The 25,766-nt window shown below is 35.8% G+C and overlaps 1 protein-coding gene across 13 annotated transcripts in view; it reads right to left on the reverse strand.

Annotated features, from left to right (window-relative positions):
• Positions 1 to 25,766, reverse strand: part of CUNH3orf67 (chromosome unknown C3orf67 homolog) — a 70,979-nt gene that overhangs the window by 14,426 nt on the left and 30,787 nt on the right. For 12 of the 13 annotated variants that reach the window (XR_003527245.1, XM_027640776.1, XM_027640766.1 and 9 more), the window contains 7 exons: positions 24,554 to 24,690; positions 23,195 to 23,393; positions 22,513 to 22,659; positions 18,687 to 19,012; positions 14,466 to 14,879; positions 8,454 to 8,660; positions 2,351 to 2,412 (listed from right to left, as the gene is read on the reverse strand). Coding sequence is in view for 12 of the 13 variants with exons in the window: in XM_027640776.1 (XP_027496577.1) it covers positions 2,351 to 2,412; positions 8,454 to 8,660; positions 14,466 to 14,879; positions 18,687 to 19,012; positions 22,513 to 22,659; positions 23,195 to 23,393; positions 24,554 to 24,690 (1,492 nt within the window). In the remaining variant the exon portion in view is untranslated. The remainder of the gene's footprint in view (positions 1 to 2,350; positions 2,413 to 8,453; positions 8,661 to 14,465; positions 14,880 to 18,686; positions 19,013 to 22,512; positions 22,660 to 23,194; positions 23,394 to 24,553; positions 24,691 to 25,766) is intronic. The other variant, XM_027640779.1, reaches the window with a different exon arrangement.

The raw sequence follows: 25,766 nt of genomic DNA on the forward strand, positions 1-25,766 counted from the left end.
ATCTTCACAGGAGCTTTCTTTCCTGGCTTGTTCTTTTATCTTATTAAGGACAGAACCTACATTTACTGGACAATAGCTTCCAGACTGGTCTCTTTTCATTTCCCAGAAAATATCACTACTACACTTTTTAAAGTTACTGGAGACCTGTCAAACTCTTTATCGCTCTTTACAACAATTTGTTGATTCAGTAAATGCACCACGTAACTGTCTTCTTGCCATGGCATTTACACCCACACATCTAAAAAGGATGTATCAATTTTTCAAATAGTCTGTGTTTTCCCTACATAATTATAGCAGGCTTACAAAGTTTTAGACATTTTCTAGTTGCTCATAACACTTGTTAAAATTGGCTTTAAAACCAGTTTAGGAACTAAGTTATAGAATTACCATTAATTTTATCTCCCTCTCATTTAGGTACACATCCTCTGTGAAAAACATTACAGAGTTTTCCACTATAAAAGAAAGGTAACGATATGAATAATGGTATTCAAGTCACATCATCTCCAGTTTTTATATCACGATGCAAACTGACCTCATAATTTTGTCATCTTCCATATTTACAGCCCAATAATGCTTTTCTGGCAGTTCACAAGGGCTACTGAATTTATGAGGCACTTGCAAGTCAGGTATTTTACGAATACTTCACCTGCATTTCCTGAAAATGATTTCTAAAGAAATTTAAGTCTACTCTGTGTACTGGATTGAAACAGCATATGAACTAAGTTGTAATTTATACTATTTTGTTTTAAATTTTACTATATGGAAATACAAGTTTTCATTGTTGATCATATTAACTTAATATGATGAAACACTTTATTTGTACAGATAATGGTGTTTATTCTGTTTTTCAGTATATAAAATGTATTGAGTACCAAATTGCTTTAGCACATGCATAAAAATAACTTAATGAAGCCTGACTCAACCAATGTATGGGCAAAAAGAAGACTAACAATGTAGCTTGCACTAAGACATAGACAATTCTAATGCCACCAGAACTATGAAATTGCTTTTGGAATAAAGAGTCCAAGTTGCAGTCTCAAGGTACCTGCAGTTGTACTCTGTGAACTACAGTCAGGTGCCTCTGTCCACTTCATCCATTCAACAATTCATAAGGAGATGGTTCCTTTGATAGCCATCCCCCAAGGCAGAAAGGTTTTCTAGACCAACATAAGCACTTTCATTTACATGTGAAAGGGAACAGGAATCCAGGATTATACTTTAACTCCAGTAATATATTTTGTGCAATAGGACACATTTGGCTGTGTATTGCAAAAACTGATGCATCTGGGTGAAGTTGCACAGAAAGTTTCATAGTGTTCACATCATAAAATCTAACCAGAAGATTTTGAATCCATAAAAATATTGATGGCAAGTGAGACAAGTGGCTGAAAACATCTGTGTGAGGACAAAACATAATATCCAGCACAACTGCCTGGCAGTGTGCTATCATAAAACATCTCAGACTGTTGATAAAACATAAAGAAGTTGTACCTGAAATGTCCTCTCCTCCTACCCCCCCAAAACCACACACATCGCCCAGTTAAAACCTGGACAAACAAAATCCACATTAATGACACCAAGAGAAAGTGAAATAGGACTGCTATTTAAAATAAGTACCCCTCTTGCTCAGGCAGTTAAAAAATTGACAAAGTGCTGTTAGGGTTTCACAGGTATAAGGCAGTTCTGAAACTGGTCAATTAATCTTGATTGTCTCAATAGTCTCAATTTGATTAATTCCCCCTAGACATCTTCTTCCCTTGTCTTCATCTCACCTTACATTAAAGTTACAGGGATTTTGTTGCTGATTCCAAACGAAACAGATCAATCTAAAAACCTGACAGACAAAATACACTGTAGCCTATTCTTTGAACTATCCCACAGTGTTGTCACACCCTCTCCTGAGTGAGCTATTTATTGAAAAAAACCTCTCTCAATAAATAACATTAAAATCTTTTGGAACAAATGGATTCCCTGACACCTACATTCACACACAGAACTCTAGTTCTAAACCTTCAAAGTAGAAAGGGAGAGAGAGAGAAAGAAATGGATGAGAGTGCATGTACGTCAGATGAGGACGATTTGCTGAATCACGCATCAAAGCAGATGTAGGAGCAAGGCCTGTGTCAGATACTTTAAATACACAGTGGTACATCCAAAACATGCAGAATTCAGTTCTGCGTTCCCGGACAGCGCAGACATCCTGCAGACAGTGACTAAAACGAGCAATAAAGCCCTCTGAGAGGAAGTTGCAATTGAAAAGAGACTGAAGATTAAATCAAAGAATGTCACATTTAATATTCAGAACACTCTAACTGAATCCTTACTGCCTGGGCTATAAATGGAATCTTACCGTGGGTTGGAATGAGAAAGTGGGCTCATTTCTCTCTGATAGTGATGCTCCTGACTGACAGGCTATGGAAAACAAAAAATAATAGAATGTTTAGTGGTATGTAAGAGATCTTGTATGAGTATACGCATTTATAGCTTCTGATATTAGAATTTTACGGTCTCTTTTCTTATCTGTGAAATTAAAAACTGATATTCAGATTCTAACTGTGTAAAAGTATAACTGAACAGATCATTCTTGTTTGGGTGGAAATACATATGAATTAAGGGAGCTGACCACACAGTCATTTCTCTACTGCCTGTGAGAGTGTTGGGACAGAGTCAGGAAACTTCAGAGATGGAGGGTGGCAAAGTTCTGTCAGACTGAACGTGTATAGGAAGCATGGTGCAGGAACTCTTAGTAGGACCTGTGTAGCACCAACCACTCTGGAGAAAATACAGAGCCAGTGCTAAGAGGGCTGGCAGGTTCCTCTCTCCCCAGAAGCACCATTAACAGTAAGTTTAGCAGTCCCAACTGAAGTTTGCTGAAGCACACATGATTCTCGATGCCACTGCACCTCTGAAACCTGGATTAAGCCAACAGTATGAATATTCATACAAAAGATGCTAATGTTCCACATTCTTCAAATCTTACCTACCCACGGTGAATATGTGTCCCAAAGGTTTCAAACTACATTTGGTTTAAAGCACTAAAACCGGTTATTTGCAAGAAAGATCAATATTCATAAACTGGTATAAAAATTCAAGAATTCTAAAATTCATAAATACATTTTCTCTCAGAATTTATGTAGTGCTCCCCCTGCCATTATCACACACCTCAAAAGGAGTTCTAAACAAATCACTGAAGCAAAAGTATGTGCAAAAGGAGTGAAAATATAAGCATACATTAACAAGACTTGTACAATTTAGTACATGAAATGCTAAAATAATAATAAGCAATTTTTTAAAAACAGAAGTCACTATAAAAACAAGTATGTTCTCATGGTTTCAGAAAACAGGAAGGGATGTTGTAAAACACATGTTCAGGATGGATGACATCTTAATTACTGCCCAATATTACTCACTGCCTGGTGGTGGGTAGTGCAATTCCCACATGATGGCTAGTGGAAGACTGAGGACGAGACAGAAAGTGAATTAGTCAGTCTATGAACCAGAATATCTGTCTAAATAATTTTTAGCCTCATTTCATAGTAAAGAATACTCTGCTTTAGTTTTGCAATTTGACTTGATGTGAACAGATCCCTCCAGGGGTTGTCAAACTGAGCTCTCAGTTGGAATAATATCGGATTTAAATATCACTCCTCTTGTCTGTCAGAATTCAGTTCTTCCAGACTATTTCTGTGTTAAGTGGCTTTCTTTTCTGAAAACTCACAAAGGAGGCCAGAAGACCTTCCACAAATTAGGTATGAACCTGGAAGTACTCTTTCAAATATTTTGCAGATCAAGACTTACGTGACCGAATTTATATTTAGGAAGTTGCTTGGGGAACAACTAATCTTTCTTCTCTGTGAGTACTCCTTATTTGAAAGATGGGTCTTAGTGGTGAGCATTATATGGAGTCTGCTAATGCAGCATCATACCACTACAAGCTTCCAGGATATATCAATGAGCTATCCCAGAGAATCTTCCTTCTCCTTTGCATTTCTGACTGAGAAGCAGGGAACTCCCTTATAGATGATCTTTCTCCAGAATGTTTGTGTTATATCTGAAGTGGTGCCTGAAGCGTGGAAACAACTACCCAAGAAGCTGGATGGTACAATTCCCTGACAGGCAGGAAGGTCTTACTGGATCTCTAGAATAAATCAAGGCATTTAAGTGGAAATGGTTTGTAAGCTTCGCAAATTTTCTTGGATAATGTGTATATGTGTGGGTATAAACTTCACATTAAACTCTGCAATATACAGAGCCGTGTCTTTCATAGTGTTGCAAAGCTAACGTGGATCTTCATAGATCTTAAGATTTAAGGGAACATTCAGGTAAGACATGGTTCAAATAAAATCTTTTAAAATATTTAGTTTTACATACACATATTATTGATTTGAAACTGTACCCCACACACATTTTGCTAGGGTTTACGATTCCCCTTCAAAGTAAATCCATTTTAAAATAGAAGTTTTTCATATTTATAACTGATAGCTATGCTGGGTAATGTATAATATTCAAAGAGATTTTATTCCTTTCTGGCTGTCATAGTTTACAGCAGCTGCTAAATAACTTATATTTTGGTGTTTTCTCCTGACAACATATATTCATTTTGTGGAAAACTACCATAGAATATAAAAATACAGTTTTAGTATATCCATTTTATAGTTGTTTAATGACATCTGCTCTAACTGCAACTTAGCAATATGACTGATCTATGTGCCTTTACATTCATGACGGTTTCTCAGATTCATTAGTCAGTAACATGACTCTAATGAATCTGGAAATCAGACTAACAGGTAAGTGATGAAAAAAAAACCTAGTTAAAAAAGTGTTTTATATATAAAATATTACTTTGATACATAAATTTGCTATTTAACATGATTACACCCTACCCTGCCTTGCAGAACATCACAGGTATTTCAAAATGAAAGATACACAGAAAGCTGCCTTCTGGTGGTGCTGTTGCCATAGATTCCACTAAAGGACAAAAATGTATAAAATGAATGAAAATTTGGAACAAAAATACTCCTTATTTATCTTTGAAAAACATAAGAGAAAGTAATAGATACTACTGATTTAAAGAATCAGAAAGATATAACCTGAAAACTCATGTAAGCATGAAACTTTAATCATTACAGGAATTTCAAGCTGTCCTTAATTTCTCAAACTACAATATAAGGATTATTTCCATTTCTTTTCTATACACTGCACTGCTAAAATCGTTTGCCTACATAACTGGAAGATGGCTACAAATATATATCTCTCTCTTTATATCTATATATCTTTAGATTTATAGTTTTTATATATATATACTTTTCTGCAGTTTGTAGATCTGATTTTTGATGGATTGAGATTTGCAAATTCTCTTGACTCAACTTCAATGATGGTGGTACTAAAGACCAGTGACAAACAAATTTGTTTTTATTCTACAAATCTGTATTTTACATGATATATATATATAAGGAATAAATATACATATAAGGAACACTTCTTTAAAAGCTGGAGGCTGAAGAAATGATGAGATTACTAAAACTGGGGATGAAGGGATTGAGAGCAGGCCTGTGGAGAGGGACATAAGAGGTGATTCTGCCCCACTGTGCTGCCCTCGTGAGACCCAACTTGGAGCACTGTGTTCACCTCTGGAATCCTGAGCACAGGATACACATGGACCTATACGAGTGGGTCCAGAAAAGGGCTGCAAAAATTATCAGAGGGATGGAAGACCTGTCCTGAGGAGACATGCTGAGACAGTTGGGGTTTTCAGTCTGGAGAGGAGAAGGCTCTGGGAAGATCTTATTGCAGCTGTCCAGTACATAAAGGGGCTTTACGAGAAAGATGGGCACAGGTTTTTCAGCAGGGCCTGCTGCAATAGGACAAGGGGCAATGGTTTTAAATTAAAAGAGGGTGGACTTAGACTAGATGCAAAGAAGAAATTTTTTACAATGAGGGTGGTGAGGCAGTGGCACAGGTTGCCCAGAGAAGCTGTGGCTGCCCCATCCCTGCAAGTCGTGTTGGGGGGGCCCTAAGCAACCTGGTCTAGTGAAAGGAGTCCTTGCCCATGGCAGGAGAGTTGGATTAGATGATCTTTGAAGGTTCCTTCCAACCCAAAGTATTCTATAATTCTACGATTCTACGTCTTACATCAAGAGCATGTATGGCAAAACACCTTTTCATTTCAGCCAACCATTTGAACACTGACACAGCATTGCTACATTCAGAGCCTTCTGAAATGTTTTAAGCATATCAAAATATGCTAAAATTTAACACCAGCATACCAAAAATTCCTTCAACTATTCTTTTAAAAACTTCTGTACAAAACCAGCTTGGGGTGATTAAATAATCACCTTCCTTAACAAATGTTGTTAACAATCTTCTTACATACTAAAGGTCTAGAAAGTGAATTATCACCCTCACATTGATACTCTGCATTTTTCTAAATATTGGAACAGAACTACATCAAGCAGTGTTAAAACAAACAAGTCCATACTCAAAAAACTTGCATCAATCTATGAAGATCTGGTGGTCTGGCAGATATCTCAGAAAGGAAATATGAAGTGAAACAACAGATTCTGTGGACTATCTGACATTGAACTGGTACAGAGTTCCTCTTTTTAAAGGAAGAGGTAAATGGATAGGGAAGACCTGGAAAGCTGAATTCCTTTATTATTGTGAGGGACTAAGTTGTTAGTCCTTGTCTGAGAAAGATTAGGTTTGTTTTCTAAGTTCTCTCTTCTTGGAAATTAGGTTCTTACCATTTAATCTTAAAAACTCAATGTCTACCTTGCAAAATGCAGAGGAGAAACCTGACAAGGCTGTATGTGTAAGGCACACCTATGCTTCAGCCCAGCCAGATGAATGAAATGTGAAAAATTTCTCTCAAACAAAAATATCTTGCCTTTTACACTCGAATTATGTAGAGAAAGATGGTCATAAAGGAATGTTATGAAAAACTACAACTATATAAATTGCAATTTAAATGACTAACCTATTATATCTAAACACTTTTTTTAGCATGATGCTATTAGTCTGAAGCTACAGAAGCTGATCAAGGCAGTAAGATCAAAGAATTGTCTTTGCAGTCACACTGTGCTTCTCCAAATACTGGAGCAGTACATTTTACTTCAAAAGTTCATTTTGTTTTAGTCATGCAATTTGTATTAACCAAATCTGACATGTCTAAATATTCTTATCAATTTTCTTATAATTAAACTACTCAAAAATTAATAAGGCTGCTATTCGCTATGTTTAATTGAGTTCCATTTGTCTGGTCTTGCAGATTTACACCATGTTTGAGTCTATTTAGTGAATACTAAGAAAATACATTGGAAATGCAATTAAATCACGAAAATGTGCAATGCTGACATATCTCAAATATTTAAAACCAACTAATGCTTCTCTGATCCTGCAAAATACTACTCTGTAAACCAAGTTTTTATTTGTACAATTACCCACCTACCAATACATCTCTTCTCATTTGAAACCTCCATTTAACAATGTATCACGAAGTTCCGACTCTGTTGATCATTCTCTATGGAAGATTGTTGCCACACGCCTCTATCTGGGCCTTGTAGAACCTTGGAGGTAATTTGCACCTAACATATTAGAGCATTTACTCTCCAATAGTTTATATTGGGGCAACACAGATGTGTTTATTTTTCTAACACTGGATCTTCCTCTGAGAGTTGTGTTGTGTGCTTTACTTAAGCCACATTCATTGTTTATTATGGCTTCAAGTATAATAAAATAACAGCTATATTGCTGATATATAAATGCAGTTTGAGGTTATCTAGTTTTACAGCAGCTCCTGCAAGTACCTTTATATAGTTCCTGAAGTTATTCTGTGATTTCATACATTCAGTACTTTTTGGTGGACTGTAACAAATACTCTGCTTCTTATATCAGTACTCTGTCACGTAGTTGCAGCTGTGTGTGATTTTGTGCCACTTTGTACCAGGACAAATAATGATACAAAGTGTAAAATACATAATGATCACATACTAAGTGCTCAGAACTATTGCAGCTTTTTGCTGCTGTTCTCCTACTTCAGTCCCTTAAACATTTAGCTTTTCACTATATGAAGCAATTATTTTCCATTACTCACACTGTAATGCAGCTGCTGACTGGTATATCTGGGTTTCATTCATTTTGGAACTATTTTTAAGTACTATATTACACACCTGCAGCTTGTCAGCCACTACTGTGACAAGCTGTACAGCCTACACAATTATTCAGGATTCTAGGAAGGAATATATATAAGATTTGCTCTTTAGCCATGATGGTACTATAGAACCTGCTGGAAGTGCATGTGTCTCAGTAGCATGCTTTACTTGAAAAGTTCTAGAAGCCTTTGGTGATGATACCTTAAATTTCAACGCTACTCAAAGAAATTTTAATATTCAAAATCCTTGAGTCTCAGAATTGACAGAAACTATACAGAGAATATACTGTGGGTTTAGACTTACTGGTGGAAGTAAGGAGTTCCAGGTTGCTGTATTATCATCACTGCTTGTACTTATGCTAACACTGCAGGTATCTATCTGTGATGGGCTCAGCCCATGTGAGATCCCAGTGTCCCGTAATTCTTCATTTTGTTGTCTCTTTATGCTGGCCAGCATCTGCAGTTCAGATGAACTCAGTGTATTTGACTTGTAGTTTCTCCAGCCATACTCCTGTGAAATAAAATGGAAAAGTCAACAATATAGAGAGGATCATGGAATAGAATAGATGAATGAAACAGGGACCTTGGAGAATCTCTCGGAGAATCTTCGAGAAGCTACAGTACTAAAAGAGAAACAAAATGTTTACTAGAAAAGATTGGTTAACAGATTTCTGTTCAACTATGAAGATCAAGCATATTTATATGTAATTACAGGAAGGAAGAACATCACAAACACTGCAGCTTGTCTCCTGTTTTTATTGCAGTTTGAATCCAGGGTGTTTGGTGAAGTTGCTGTTCCACTGCAGTAAAAACAGGAGACAAAAGCACACTTTAAGAAGTTCAAAAATCCAGCAGCTACAATTGCTCAAGCATTAAATGCAAATCTTGAAATAAATCAAATCACACAGTTATCACAGTATCATCAACACCATCAACATAACACTTAGCTATTGGTCAAGCGCAGCATAAAATTTCTCTGGAAAGCTACACATTAGCACTAAATTTCAAAAGCTATTTTGGCAATTTGCTACTGTATAAATTTTCAAATAAACTTTTTGTTTTTCTTTATATCAATTGGTTGAATTGTTAATGTAACTGTAATTGTCATATCAAATTTGATCTACAGGTCAAAAGCTGAAAACACATACTAACCATTTTTCAGTTCGTACTTAAGCCTCACATAAAACCTTGTGATAAAACAGTTTAAGGTCACCCAACCTGAGTTCTTGTTTAAAGAACTCCTTTTGTAAGAAAAACTTTCCATTTTTTAGAAGGGTCCACATAGATTGCTGTTTCACAAAGGAACAGGTCTGATACTTGAGGTACCTAGTTTTGGTTCTGAACGAAACTACAAAGCATTTCTGCTTGAAAAGTGAATCCAAGCAGGGACCAGGACTTCAGATCAATGGAATATTGGCCAGTGGCCTGGGAGACACTATAATAGGACCCCAAAGAGGGACAGTGCTTTGATTCTAGTGGAGAGAATGGAGCTTTTAGACCAGGAGTGTACATGTTCCTGGCAGAAGGGAAGATCCCACAGTCTGTTTTGCTGTGAGAAGGCACTGGGTAACTGAAGACCTCAAGAACACATGCAGAGAAGCAGTACCAGTGGTACAAACACCGCTGGCTTTTCCTGCTATTAATGCAGTGTGTATATGTTTTAGTGTGTCTTCTGGGGGTACAAAAGCCACTGTAGCACTAGAAGACATACAAAAGTATTACACACTGGAATTTTGATTACAACCTCCTTTGCTTTCTTCCTATGTATATAAGATACAAGGTACAAGAGACGACAGAAGACACAAGGTATAAGAAGATGGCAGAAGCACTTTGCACAGCCACCCCTTTTTTACTTCTGGCTTTTGAGGTCCAAGCTTTATTCCTTACTAGTGTTATTAGTTCTACCATTTTCAATCCTAAAATAATACAAGGTATTTACTCTAGACCCTTTCTGAATGCCTGTGACTTGCTCAGTTACTATTAGTCATTTGTTCACTTTGTTACCCTTGGGAGCCCGCTTTGCTCTGATGTATCACTATTCTACCCAATCTACAGCTGCTTTTTTATTGATCTTACTGAAGATGATGATTTCCTGTTAATTTTTCTATATATAGACCTTCTGCAGTTATTTGATTATTTTAAGAGAAGCTTTGGCTTACCTTTCTTATCTCATATAACCAGCAATTGGCATGTAGTAATTAAACTGACAGCACGAACTGGAGGTCTGCAGCATAAAAGCCCTAACCATTGAAAGAACTTCATTCTCATTCTCTTTTCAATAAAAGTAAAACATTGCCCAAACCTGCTTGTCCTGTGCTTTACATCTATGAAGAAAAGTGCATAGATTTTTGGAATTTTTACAGCATAATTCTAAACACGCTGATGTTTTTACCCTGCAGCTTATTTCCAATTGTCATTCTGCTTTCTTTTCTTGTAATGGTCTCATTCTGGAAGATGTCATGACAGCTTTCTGTGTCAAGCATCCCATTCACTAAACTCCTAATAAAGGAGAAAGATTTTGGACTACCTATTCTTCAGATTCAGATCACTACTACCAAAAAGCCTCTTTATGAATTTTATGTTGTCTTAGTCAATTTTCAAAGAGAGAATTTGAAAACTGAATTTGAAATTAAGTTCACTTTGTAATTTAGAAGAAACTTTTGATGCAAGAAGTAATTTTGCAATACTTGTAAATTTGTCTAAAATTAATATTTCATTTAGTAATTAAAAGCTTATCTCGTCTATTTGCATATCCTTCCCTTACAATAAAGTATTTTTATTAAGCACTTAAAACTTTTCCTAGATTGACAAAACCTGTTGTTTAAAGGATTTTTTTCATATATAATGACATTTGCATTCTTCTAGGTTCAAATGATTTGTTCAGAATTGTCTGAATGTAGTTATACGTGTGGAAAACTTTAATTACCAGCTATCTACATGCCCGCAATATTACCCAGAGGGCTATACTTCTTTCTTAATTAAAAATATTTGAACTTAATAATAGAGAACTCTATTAAAACATGAATAAAACATTGCAAGCAACCAGGTCCTTAAAGCGTATTAAGCAGCTGGCAAATCGATTGCAGGAAGAGTTGGTTAAGCATTTTTTTTCTTTACTAGTCCTCTGTACAAGCACAAAAAGGAGTGTCAAAGAACTCCAAGGAAGGGCTTCTGGATGGGAAAATTTTAATACTTGATCAAATGAAGTATGAGAGCTAAATCTGCCAGATACTTTAATCTTGTATTTTGTAGCAACAAAATGAGGTCTGTAGCTTTTGAGTTTCTATACGTTGATAGTAGGATTTGTTCTTGAAAAAAAATACTTACAAGCAACAAATGATAAGTGCAATATATTTACAGCTATAAGTGCAGTATGTTAATAACCCCACAGTCTAAATTAACAATCAACTATTACAATCCACCTAGATAGTGTATATTTAGCTAAATTCTACAGGACAAAGTTGATGACTGCATTAACTTTCAGAAAAGTAATCAATGTATCATTTCATTTGTTATGGACAAATAGATTTCAGTTATTACTAGTAACAAACATAGTTGAATTTAAAGTGGAACAATTTTCCAAAACTGGAAAAAATCAGGAAACAAGAGGGGAATAGCTTTAATCATGAAACCATAAATAGTTGCTGGAAAACAGAAAAACTAAATTCCTTTAAATTATACTAAAAGGGAAAGGGAATGCAAAATACAAAAAAAGTTTGTTATACATTTACAGACAGATACTTGGATATGAACCTATCTAAGAAACAGAATCAGATTATCAGTATAGGGGGTTTCCTATTACTAAAAATTACCAAAACATTATCTTACTTCTTTCTAAATACAAAAGATCTCATGCATTGCATTCTTCCACATTTTCTACATCACTAGTGGCAATTCTAATGTCTTTTCCAGATCATAAATAGACAGAACATATGCTGCTATTCATAGGAATTTCTCTGCTTTTTGATTTTTTTTCCATTTTATAGTCTTCAAAATCACCAGCCACTGATATTTTTCATTACCATAAAGTCTCAGCACTGTTTCTGATTTTCACTTGTACTATTGTATTTCATTCCCCTTGCTTCCCCCTAATCCACTTCCTTCCCAAAGGAAACCAGTCTCCACAACTCTCATGGAAGAACATGTTCTGTTTTTATCAGAAAACCCCAAGGCCTTTACCAATCTGATAAGCTTCTTGCAGAATACAGGAAGAGATTTCCAGAATCCCCAGTCTGAGAGACACCTCATAGGACTGTGAGACACATAAACCCCAGTCCCTGCACCAGGACTAAAATAGATTAATTTCACAAAAAGCACTGAAGAATCAGTGACATGTTGTGCATTTCCCCATCACACAGAAAACACAAAGAAAAGCTGAACAAATGCTTTTCTAGACACTATTCTTTAATCTGGTGCCCAATTTGGTATGCTCCTCCTATCCCAGTGCCCAGATTTCCATACCCGCTGCAGGGCTGTCCATCCTCAGCAGCCAGAGCAGTCCAAAGTAGGCAAGGTAGAACCATTCAGCATGATGACCCTGCCCCAGCAGCCACATCCTTGTCCCATGGAAGTTGTCACTCCTGTTCCCCCCTCCACAGAGGCTGTCAGATCAGGTAACTAAAATTAACTGTATTGACAGGTCACAGAATCGCTACAGAATAAAATTCCCACAGCAGATGAGACAAGCTACAAGGACAGAAAACACAATAATGATGGAAGATATCCATGCCCTTCACGCAAACGAGGCATATGTCATGTTCCAAGACATTACTGTAGGTAATTTTTTTCCAAAGAATGCATAACTGCTTCATAGAGTCCCCAAAAAAGAGAAGCATCTCTTCTTTTGGTCTCCAGAGGTATGCAATACCTGGTTCAAGATATTACAATACAACCCCCACTCTTACAATAATGATCATGCAGTAGTTTGATTCAACATCGCTGCATAAAAATGTCAAAAAAAATAATCATAGAACAGTAATCCTGGGAATAAAGACCATAAAACTCCTTGACCTGTAAAAGAGACAGCTGCAAGGGAATATGACATACAGCCATCAAGTAGGAAATGGCACAGGTAAGAATATTAATAATAATAAAAAAAGATTATTCATTGTTTCTTACAACAACAGAAGAATAAGAAAGCAGCAGTAAGGAGACAATGCATTCAAATAAATAAATGAAGATATGTATTTTTTCCTACAAATAACAGTTAAACTCTGAAATTCACTGTCACAAGGCAAAGGCCATACAGACACAAAAAGCAACTACAACAAATCTGTAGAAAAAAATTCCACCACCAATTATTCACCTCAAAGACAATACCTTTCACTGAAGAAATTGTTAAATTAAGCACTGTTGGCAGGAAGCCAGCAGGGCATGCTGGTGAGATACCGCTGGATGTTCTCTGTCCTTGCACTGTTACTCTCCCCAGCCACTAAAACTGACTGCTGGACAGAAGATGTTGGCTATGGGAGTCTTTGGTCTCTTATCCCCTGACATGACAAAAAAAAGCCCTTGGAAGAAGCTTGGGATGTTCCACTGCCAGATACTCAATAACAAATCCAATCCGCTCGTAACATATTTAGAGGAGAGGCCACATATCAGAAGACATGGATCTGCAATGACTCTAAGCCCAAAAGAATTCTATCAAAACTCATGGAACATACTGGCTCATTTGTGTTTTACAGAATACACTTGATTCTCGCACTCCAGTTCCCAGTTCAAAGCACAGCATTATAAGCTGAAGACACAGGAATTAGCTATTAGAAAATATTTAAAACATAATTGTCTTCTTTTCTTCCACAAAGAAAAAACTAGGAATAAACAACACCTTGGTGAATGTAGCAATTCCTTTAGCAGCTTGGTAATTCAGCTTGTGGCACAGTTTTGCTGCTGGCTCTCAATCACATAATTTATTATTGCTCAAGGCTGTCGCAGAGAGACTATGAAGTGCCCAGATTAACGTTCTTTCTATGGTCACTCGTTAATATATCAATTCAAAATCTGTCAATTTTCCTTAGCAATCGTTCAGTCCCAAACTACTTTCTAAATCCCATATTTCCAAAACGTGAGTTGCTTAATGACAACTCTTTTTTATCTATAAACCACTGTGATTTGTTTTATTTGGAGTACTATTTTGTGTGCTAAAAAACCTACAAAATCAACTTGGAACAGATAGAGCTCAGTAAATGCTGTTATGATGAAACCAGAATACATCTGGACGAAAGATGTACTATTAATTACTTAATGCAAATGAGTATATCTAATATAGCTTCTCTATACAATCTAGTAATTTAATTTCAAAGTAAAAATCACTTACACAAGTCTGTGCTGTCAGACATGAATTTTCTTTTGAGATTTTCTTGAGAGACATTTTACTGACGGATCTTTCTAATTGATCAGAAACTCCTTCATATCTTTCAGTTTTTTCAGATCCATTTCTAATTGCTTTAAAGCATTTAGATTTACTTTGAGTTGGAGAAAGAGAAAGGATAGGCTTCAAGCTTCTCTGAGAGCTAATAGAATCTGTTTTTCTCACAGTGGAACTCTGTGGGTTTGGTACGATGGTCTCATCGAGGTTATGTTTGCTGTGTTCCTTATTCTTCCAGTATTCAGTTTTCCACGACATCTTTTTTAATGAGATCTCTTTAAAAACTGCTGAATCAGATGTTCCTTGTCTACAGTGGCTGATCTCAAGGTTCCTAGTACCCTGGATGAGTCCATTGTTGTCATCCTAAATTTAGGAAACAAAGCAAGGGCAGTCGGCTCCCTCTCATCATCACACAATTCAGTTTTACATAACCTTAAAACATTTCAAAAATCTCTCTTTAATCTCTGCTTTCTAATTCTAATTTTGCAAGGATCCTGAAAACCAGATGCTTTTCCTGGCAACTACACTGACAATACCATAAACATATTCTTACATCTCAAATAAATTACTATTTTCAAAATGTTGCCCCAAATTTAGATTGCTGGTAATCTCCCAAACCTGTGTCTTACCTGATAATTATAATTTCAATAAAATTTATTAAAACTGTAAACCAAAACTAAGCAAAGAGTCCCCAACAATGATGTCTTTCCATTGAATTATTAATATTCCACATTTTCATATCGCATCTTCAACTTAAATGTAGAAGGAATAACTCCTGCTGAGATCACTTTGCTCACCTCTGGTAATCATATGGTACAGAATATCATATTCATTACCATTTGAATATAGTTTAAGAATTTTAGAGGTTAATCTGTTAACCTTATATTCGTGCTTCTAACAATGTCTCTGCAAATCATCTCATGAATCAAGTGTACAAAGTTCACTCATAACCCATCTCAACAACAAACAGCAGGACTGAACAGATGGGATGAAAAATAATGGGGAAGCACATCTAGTGTTTGCCTCAATGTTCCTACTCTCAAGAAAGAAAGGATGAGAGAGGCCTCATCTTTGTCTCACAATGCTGCTCCTCTGCCGTATGCTACCACACAGGATGTGAGGCAGTATATATCACAGGATTCAGCAAGACACTGAAATATCATCTGCTGTGTTGCCTCTCACAGCCACGTGCAGTCCTACTGCAGGGGAAAGTGATGCAAGTTTGTTACTGACTTCAGTGAGTCCAGGATTGCACAGAATGAAAAGTACATTCAAGAAGACAATAACTCAATTTTATTAATATAGATATTTTGGAAGTTTATATTTAATTCCCTCAGTTATTTCCTTGAATTAGGAATCTGTTCTTCCCTCTTTTTCATGGATTTTTATTTTCCATGTTATCTTAAAGTCTGTGCTATAAAACCCACATAAAGTTAGGTTAACTCAGGATGAAAGATTAGTAAAACAAACACTGTATTTTTTTCCCCCGTATTAGAGACAAATGAGCAACTTTGATTTATCTGAAGCTTAAAACCCTCACACCTTTCCATGTCTCTTTAGGCATACCTATTTAGGTTCTAGAATAATTTGTTAAATACTAAATCATGAAATGGTGCCAGAAACACCTCTAAAGTTTGCTTGATTAACTACAGTGCAGCATATGTAAACTGAAGATGAGAATGATTTTCCTGAGGAATGAGGACTTCCACTGATGTACTGTATACCTTGAAAGGACATGCAGATGGGCAGTTCTGGATACATAAAACTGGTTTCTCTTGCTAGGTTGTAATTTTAAGATGATCATTCTAATGACTCCGAAGGGCCCCCTACTAGGAGCAGATGGGATATAGTTTCCTGATACACTCAATAGTGAGGTATCAGTGAAATTATCTATTGCCTTTGTAAGGGTACATTATCATATTTAATCTTATTTCTTTATTCTTTGAAATACTTTATTTGTTCATTGAAGGCTTCACTGAAGCACTGGTCTGTTACAATTAAAACAGCATTTTTGACAGCTCTATGTGGTATGTGGTCACACCTGCCACAGTTGCACAACTCTTGCAGTCACTGAGTTCTTGGTTTTGCTCTGGGGTTGGCACAATCCATAAATGCTGCCATGACAAGCTTAATCATACAAAGTCACCGAGAGAAATCTGAGTTGAAAGCATGGACATTTATGTAATTACAAAATAAGTCACTTGATGGTGAATGGTTCCAACAGAAGAAGTAATTTTTATCCTTTACTGAATCTTTGACTTTGATAATTCAAAACCAGCATTGAACTATTTCAGTGACTAATTAGTAACACTGAAGGAAATTTATACATACTTGCTGTTCTCAGTTCGCAAAAATTTCTTCCCCAAAACCCGAAAGTTACATAAACTGTCTAATTCTAGCACAGTTATTGTGTGTATCTTGCAGATCTCAGGATATGCAACACAGAGAGAGTCAATGTCCACTTAACTGAAGGAAACGGTGACATAAACTGAAGGAAAACTTTTCACCTTTTAATCAGTCTGACACATTTAAACTAAAAAGGCATGCAAAATCTTTTTATTTGTTTTAATTAAAAAAAAAAGGAATAGTTTTACTTATATTTTCCAGGAGAAAAGCAATTTATGCTTGCATCCAATTATTTAAATTGCAGGTTGAGATATCTATTTCATTTGTTGTAATTCAAGAGCATGTACATATCCATGTGCGTTATACACAAACATAGTTTATTCGAATTTCAGAGGAAGTTGTAATCATGATTACTAGAAACAATAATAGTGTAAGTTTAACATATATTTAGAAAACCCCCAACACTGCAGGATTCAGCATAACTTGGTCAAATAAATATTTTGTCACATAAGTGAAGTAAACTGAGAAACATGTCATGGTTTGGCTAAGAACTGTGGTAATTTTGCAAAGATACCTTAAACTGTGCTAAACCAGATAGAATTAAGTTAGCTATCGTGGCTTTTCCAAGATCCTCTTTCCTGTATTTCCCAGGCTTGAAATAAAACTGTTTTCCATTTCACCTCAGTACTGCAAAGTAGAGCGCTCTGAATATGAAATGTATCCAAACTATCAATATAAAGCTGACTTCAAGAAGCAACACAAAATGTATCTATACAAGGAAGAGGATGAATATGGGCAAAATATGACTGCTAAGTAATTTGTTGGTTCAGTGCCTTCTTTCACATGAAAGAAAGGCTTAACTATGAATTACTAATGTAGTAGACTCAGGAAAACAAACTCTTGATAATTTGTTAGCACGCCTAGATTTGCTTAATGTAATTCTAGCTCTGTAAGCCTAATGCATCTTCAGCTGCAGAGTTGATATTATTTAATGCAGTTCACACCCAAAGACAATTAATGAAACAAGAGCTGTTCCCTACCACACCTCTGGCACATAATCAAAGAAAAACTTTTAGTTTATGTCATATCTAAATTTTTTAAAGGAAGACAGGGGTCCTCTATCACTCTCTCGCATCAACCCTCTAGAATGGCCAATAATGTGCCCCAATGTTCTTCTTTTGCTGTAAAAGCAGGAGTACTTGGCTACTGCTTTCTCTTTGTGTGCTTGGCATGGGATCTGTATACATTTATATAAACATATAAAAAACAAATTTCTTTTATTTTTATTAATTTTATTCCTGAAAGATTCCCACATTGCAAAAGAATTAAAGTTGGTGAAGCTGACACAGCTCAGACAGGATATAAAGCAGAAATACCAATAATCAACTGGCATTCAAAAGCTGAAATTTCTTAATTCACTTTCAACAATGTCAGTGAGCAAAAATAGTCTCCACTTACAGTTTTAAGATGCACAATGAAGTCTTATTTACTGCACTCATAAGCAACCATAATGGACTTGCATCTCACCCAAATCTATGATGCAATCTATGATTTTTGAGTAATGATGCACAATTCTCACATCTCTCTGCTAGCACAGGGGCTGTCAGAGAGTTGGGTTTCTTTTGTTCACTTTTTACACATGGTACACCTGCAGTTTCACTCCTGTATCCAGTTAGACACAGCAACCTGACAAAGACAAATCTACCTGTAGGTATATGGGGAAAAGATGATTTATCCTCTGTCTAGCTTGAAGACAGAATCTCATCCTAAGAGTTTTAGGATGAAGACTGCTTTATCAAGAATTACAGGTACAAAATGGCCCACCTCTTCACTGCTGTCAGTTCCTTGGAAGTTATCTTGTGTTTTCTCATGTACTCTGTTACTGTCTGGCTCCAAATCCAAAGGGAAAACATAACGTTCTGGTGACATATTTGGAGACTTCCCGTGAGGAGCTGATCGAGGTCTTGATGAAAATGTGAAAATCTCTTTATTATTCACTTGCTGATCACCTGTTTCACTGCTGTGATGTTCAACAGAGGCATTCTGGGGTGAGTTTAAATTATGGCAGGCTGAATCTTCAGTAGCTATGAACTGCTCACTCCTATCCAACCGAATACTCTCAGTGAAACTTCCTGGAAATTCCCATTCATCTGAAACACAGAATGTTTATTTCAATGCCAAATATGTAAATTGTGTGACACCTTGATCATGCTTATTTTCTGGGGAAGTTGGACAGCAAAGTAAGTTTTTCTAGTACAGAAACATTTGCTTATCAGATTTATACAGCTGGAAGAGTGACGAGGATGCAATAAAAAAGATCAGGCTGCTTTCAAAGTGCAGCAAGGTTAATCCAAACGTTTCTAGATCACAGATCAAAAAGTACACAGGCTTTGGTACACGACATGTAAAACTGCAATTTGCAAACCTGAAAGTATTTAGCTGCCAAGATTTGAGACCTGGAACTGAATTTTATTCTAGGAAAGCATAATTGTATTTAATTTGGCCATTGTTCTTTTTCTATAGGCATTTTTTTTGTGGTTGACATTTAAAAAATAAACACACATTGGTGGAAAGTTCATAACATTAAAATCTGCTGCTTCTTTATGGCTGAAATTCTACATTTTCTTTTACATCTAGAACTTATGGTTTAAATCTCAATTTTAAACTACCGCTCTGATGAAAAATAGTGTGACATAAAAAATGTATGAAGATATCTGTTTCACCAAGTTTCCCTGAATACAGTCACTACTAATCTGACAATTTTAAAACAAATAATAAAGTCCAGAAATGGATTTAAAGATTGAGTGCGCCAGATACACATGAAAAGACCATTTTTATATTCTTATTGTTAACTTATATATTACTGTTTGGAATGATGGTATAGAAAAAGGTGTCAATTTGATTGATTAAAACCAATCTCAAATAGCATCTGAGAAAAGGAGAATTGCTCAAGTATACAATACTCCCTTATCTTCATTAAAGGTAGCGTGGTGTGGATTATTCACTAAATACTGAAACTTTCTGGCTCCATAAAATGAAGTTATCATCAATCATATTAAATAAGTCGCAATAAAAAAATACTAAAAATGTAATAATAAAGTAACTCTGCAATAATAAAATCCTTGCCATCACAGAAGACAGTAGATTTATTCTGGTATTTTAGTTTTAGTTTTGTTAAAGTTACCACTTCAGGTAGATTCAGCAGCTTGGGGGGGTGGGTGTGAAGTCTGAACCACCATAAATGAAGGCAAGAGAAAGAAGAATGAGATGCCAGAAGAAACAGCTGTCTTCTTACTGAGTGCTGTGATTTTTCCAGTTTACTGAAGACAGCTAGTAAAGCTACCAAACTCCAGTTAATATCCAGGAATCAGTAAAAAGTACTCGCCACATTTTTCAAAACAACAGCAACAAAATCTTCAAAACTTATCCAGCTAAGAAAATGTTTGTATTTTTTCCTCTCTCAGTACTCTGCAGCCTTCTGACCAGTCTGGCACCCATCATTCCACATTTTAGTGTAGATACATTTCACTAGGTTTCAATGGTAGAGGCTTTACTAAGACCAAGTGTATAACACACACTTCTTTAGTATTCAGAAGGTCTTCTCCTCATCTTGAAATTAGATTTGAGAAGTATCTTGCTGCCTTCACAGTTTTCAAGCACCCACAGCTCAGACCACTGTAACAAGCTCTCTAAGGGGTGGTTACACGTTTAGTGTACAACCTACTTCAGGAGAATTTGCTAATTCTTATGCACAAAGGACTGTGAATGAGTAGAAGAGTGGCTTAATTTTTATTTTGGCCTACTGACTTAATAACAACCAACTTCCCTAACTGCAGTCTCAACTGTTCTATTCTCATTCTAGAATAACTTCTAATGCTGTTTATTTGCAGTTACAGATAAAATTTTGTAATGAATTCTGAAGCAAAAAAAAGGTGATAAATCACTTGCTCTTTGAGATTTTAAGTCAATTTTAAATGAAGTTTCAAAACATGGAAGAGAAAGCTTAAGTGACAGTTTTTGTCAAGTGTTTAGAGAACAGGAGGCAATTAGAGCCTTACACTCCTGACTCTGCCTCAGATGTCCAAAAACTTCTTACGTATCACTTTACTCAACATAGTGAGTAACGTCTTGCCCGAATAAAAAGTATTCCAGAAATATAAAGAACTACTTTAAAAGACTTAGTATTGGGATAATATTTAGCCTGAATATTCTGCCTTTTTAGTCCAAGCCTCCCTGAAAAGAACAACATTCATTTCCAGAGATGTTGAAGAAATACACTTGAGTTAGGAATAAGTTAAATATAAATATTAGTTTGTATAGCACAGTACTTATTCTTAATGAAATATGAGGGGGAAGACAGAAAAGTCTGTAAGGCTTTAAGATGACATTTTACGGTGGTTACAGAGTTCAGCAACTTCTGTAACTTCTTGTATAGTCTACAGGGAGTTTTGGACCAAACAAAATCCCATTACCTCTCCAACAAAAACTCTACTACAATTTCCTTTTAACTCAGCATTTCCATGTCAATTGTAACAAATAATTTGGAGTACTTTCTCAGCAAAATATGCAAACTACTATGTAATCACAACATTGCAGCAAACAACATAAATGCAAGAATGATCACCTTAACATCTAATTAGCTCTTCTACATAGTCAGACTTATGCTAAAGCTTCTAATTGCAGCCTAACATTTTAATGAAGGTTTCAGCATTGAATAAATAAGATTGGCATAAACAGTGTTCACTCACTTTATTTTTTTCCCCCTGGTTAAAAACAATTTACCTTGGTAAAGGTACAGCACACCTGTTATAGAAGACATGCTGATTTGAGGTTATAATAAATCTAAGAGACATTATTATAAATAGCAATGCCTAACCCCTAAGGTAATAAGAACAATCGTGAGAGCTCCCCTACCCCCAACAAGTTTAAATTAATATTTACTCAAGCTAATGGCAGAACAAGTGTAGTGCTGCTCCAAGATCTCCACAGGCTATGGTTGCACAGGGTTCAAGAATATTAAATGTCTGATGATAAGAGTAGTGTATGATGGATTCTTGTTGATACAAGTTGCTTTGACCACAGTGTAAAAGAGGAGCCAGAAACCATGGAAGCTTGTACTTGTTTGGGGAATGTGGTTTTGTTCCAAGGACTTGTCATAGGTTTATGTAAATTTACACTTTGTCAGACAACCCAAAACATAAGCTGAGATGTCTTTCTGTGAATAAGAACAAAATATAATTCACCACTGAACTTTATAAACAAACGAAACCCCCTCAGATTACATAGGTAGTATAGTTAATATTCTAAACTCTTATGTGTGACAAGTAAAATTTCATGTTTGGAATCTTCAGTGTTAAATTTATTACAGATTTAAAGAATAAATTATTTTTAGTTCTTTTCCTTTAATTATGAGAGCACAGAATGTTTCTTTTTATATTCATTCACTGCTCTGGTACTCTGCTTAATCCTGTAAATCTTTATCAATGCTCAAAAGCAATTCTGTTGCAGGGTGTTTGATTTCCGTAATCCCCCACAACACAGACATTTATATTTTATGTGAACTGCTTCTGGGTCCTTTGGAATTTACAACAGTTAGTCCCTCACACCACATAGAAATGAAATGTAAAATAATATAAAATGAGCGTCATACCACTGGTTATCTCCCATGTGTTTTTGGCTGCATTTTTTAGAGATAATCTTTTATGACTGTACTTGTCTGGTGATGGTACTTGTGGTGAGGTGAGCTGAAAATCTGCTTCTCCACTCACAGATGTTTTCTCAGTCTGAATTTCAGGGTCTGAAATGCAATGCAGAAGCTTATGAAATGCCTGTGAACATTCATATTGTGTGCATAATGCACCACTATACTGGGATGCAAACATCTTCCAAATAGCATGGGAGTCTTGTAGAGCAGCAGGAATATGACAGTCACAAGGAAGTAAAAATTTAATAATAGGTATGGAAGATGGGTAAGCCATAGAAGTTATAAAAAACAGGCTTGCAAAAGTCTGCAAAGTAATCAAGAGCCACTGCAGCAGCTCAGTTGTTTGCACAGCATGAGGGAAAGCGGAGTATGTGCATAAACTGTGGCTACTGCCAGCAGGTGCTGACCCCTGGCTCAAACACAATACGAATACCTGCAGAGAAAATGAGCATTTATTCAAGCTCATACAGGAAAATAAGCCATGATTTAATAAATATGTCTTCAGTAATTAATAAAGCAGATAAGGGATTAGAAAAACAAAGAATTAAGTCTTACATTCCAAAGGCAGAATAACGCACAAATTTTGGCAGTTTGAAAACTCTACATATTCTTTGCTTTATACTCTTACCATTTTGACATGTATCTTCAGTTGTTTGGTGAGTATTTCTTTTGCCTCCTTGATCTAAATAATCATTGCATGATGAGAATGATAGCTCCAATCTCTCAATGTCTTGTATGGATTTAGCTGGCATTCCTGAATTTTGAAGTTGGCATGATCTATTACTTTTGATACCCGAGGTCTTTGTTACCTTGAAAGACTTTATTTTCTTGATAAAAGACAAAAAATGTAACAGCTTTCAAAATACTCCAAAGTAAATACACATTTTGAATTATGCTTATTTTTTCAAATAAAATACTTCGAAATCTTTTTTTTAATAACTATCTTTTCAGGAAACTTCCTGGTAGGTGTGATTCAGTGTGCTATGCTCAATTTTTACAGCCTAGTAACAGGCAGGGTTTTTTTTTCACTGAGCGAAGGGAAAACAAGGCAAAGAAAAGTGAAAAAAAAAAATAAAATTTGCTATCAGAATAAAAAGAATAAAACTTGTAGTTATTCTAGACTTCAGAAGTCTTTTCTTTTTGGGAGAAAGGAATCTCATTTTACATCTTAGCTTTCAACTGACTTCCTACAGAAGTGGATCCTTTAGTCACAGTGTTAAACTGGGAACTGTAGTCCTGAGGAGATTCCAAAAACCTGCATATTGTTTGCTGGCAGACTGAGAGCAGGGGTTTTCCCTGGCATTGGAATCGACAGCATCACATGAGCTACTGTATGGCTGACTATCAGAGCATACTGAAATGCAGTTTCTGCTCTGTACAACAGCTCTCATCATAAGGCAAAATATTTACACACACTAATTTCAGCAGTCTAGAACAAAAAATTCAGAAAGAATGAAAAGAAATCACAGTAATTAGGGTAGAATGAAACCTCTTTAGGCACGATGCTGAAGTTAAATCAGCCTATTTCAGTCACGTTTTGTTGTCTTTGAAAGTTCTGAGCTCCACAACTCCCTGTGACCCTGTTCTGGTCCTGAACCACTTTATATCATTATATTTATCACTATGTTTAGTCAGAGACCCCCTGTAATTAGGGCTTTTTAGGGCTTTCTGCCTCTTGGTCATTCATGGCACCTCTCAGAAGAGGCCTGGCTTCTCTACAGCCCTGCATTAATTGAAAATAGCAACCAGATTGTCCCTTAGCCTTCTGTCCTGGGGGATGAACTAATCCATGCCCTGTGCTGTAGCCACCCAAGCATTTTCCTTGCTCCCCACTGGATGTTACAGGATCTCTTGCACTGGGGTCCATGACCTAACACAGTATTCCAGGGACAGCCTCTGAAACAAACCTTTAGCATAATTCCTCTGCTTGTCAATCTTTTCCTTTGCTGAAGTGCCAGTAGTGTTGTAGGAATTTAAACCTTCTTACCTCTCCAGGTACCTTTGTACTGACTCTCCTGTTTGAAGATGGAGGTGGCCCAAGGATTTTTGATCCAAAGGCAATATGTGATACATCCTGAGTTTTACTGCAGCGTATGTTGCCTTGTCCTCTATTAACCAAGCTACCTAAGTTAAGAAAAATAACAGTTAAAAAAATTACAGTACTTACAAACAATAAAAAGTAGTATTTTTCAAATCAACTAAAAGAATTAAGAATGCCATATATACCTAAAAACTATGTTTCTTTAAAGCACAATCCCTAGAAACATAGGAATAGCAAATGTCCATTTTATAAAAGTGTGTCAACATACAAGCAAGAAACTTCTGGTCCATTACAGAGACATATTTCTAATCCCCTTGCTTTAAAGATTTATTTAAAAGGGGGATATTTATAAACAAAAAATTGGTTTGCATGATTTCTTTAGAACTTCAATGAAAACCTAACTTCTGACAGGAAGAAAAAAGAACTCTAATTAATAAATAACAGAATAAATAAATAATAACACAAAAAACCTGAGGCAAGGCTGTCAAGGTATCAGTCACAGCTAAGAGAATTATTTACTCTTTACTATATAGCTTGCTTTTTGAAATTACTGAATTTACTGTATTGCCAGGGCTGAGCCCTAATATTGCAAACACACTCTATTGCTGGTAAAATGTTCTGCCCCTTTTACTATTTATTTTTTTACTGCTTAAAGTGTAGATTTATTCAAATAATTCTTTTCAAGCACAGAAATTACCAACCAGTCTGCAAGACAAGCAAAAAGTAAACATGGAATGCAGGTGAATGTTCTGAAAAAATTTAAAAAGGAAGGACAGGAAAATGAGTATGTATTAATTTTATCATCAGAGCTGCAGAACTGCATGTACTATCTATTTTCCTCTTTTTTACTTCTCCAAGATCGTCAGTGAATTCTCCTTTCCAGACTGATAAAAACAGTATCTTCACATTAATTTATATTTAATACTTAAACCGTCCAAAGATATTTTCTTGCTACAACTTCAGTGTTAAATTGCTATCTCACTTTAGAGATCTGACACCTTCATAAAGCAACTAAGTAGAAATAAAACAGTTTGTCGATTCCCCTAAGCATTTTTCATAACCTTATTTCAAGATCAACTTTATTTACAGTGTCATCAAGGAAATGAAAAACAGATCATGCATTAGCCCCCAAATACCATAATTTACTGTACTAATAAGC

This window comes from Corapipo altera, unplaced genomic scaffold (genome assembly GCF_003945725.1).
Source record: "Corapipo altera isolate COAL_440 unplaced genomic scaffold, ASM394572v1 55, whole genome shotgun sequence".
NCBI lineage: Eukaryota > Metazoa > Chordata > Aves > Passeriformes > Pipridae > Corapipo > Corapipo altera.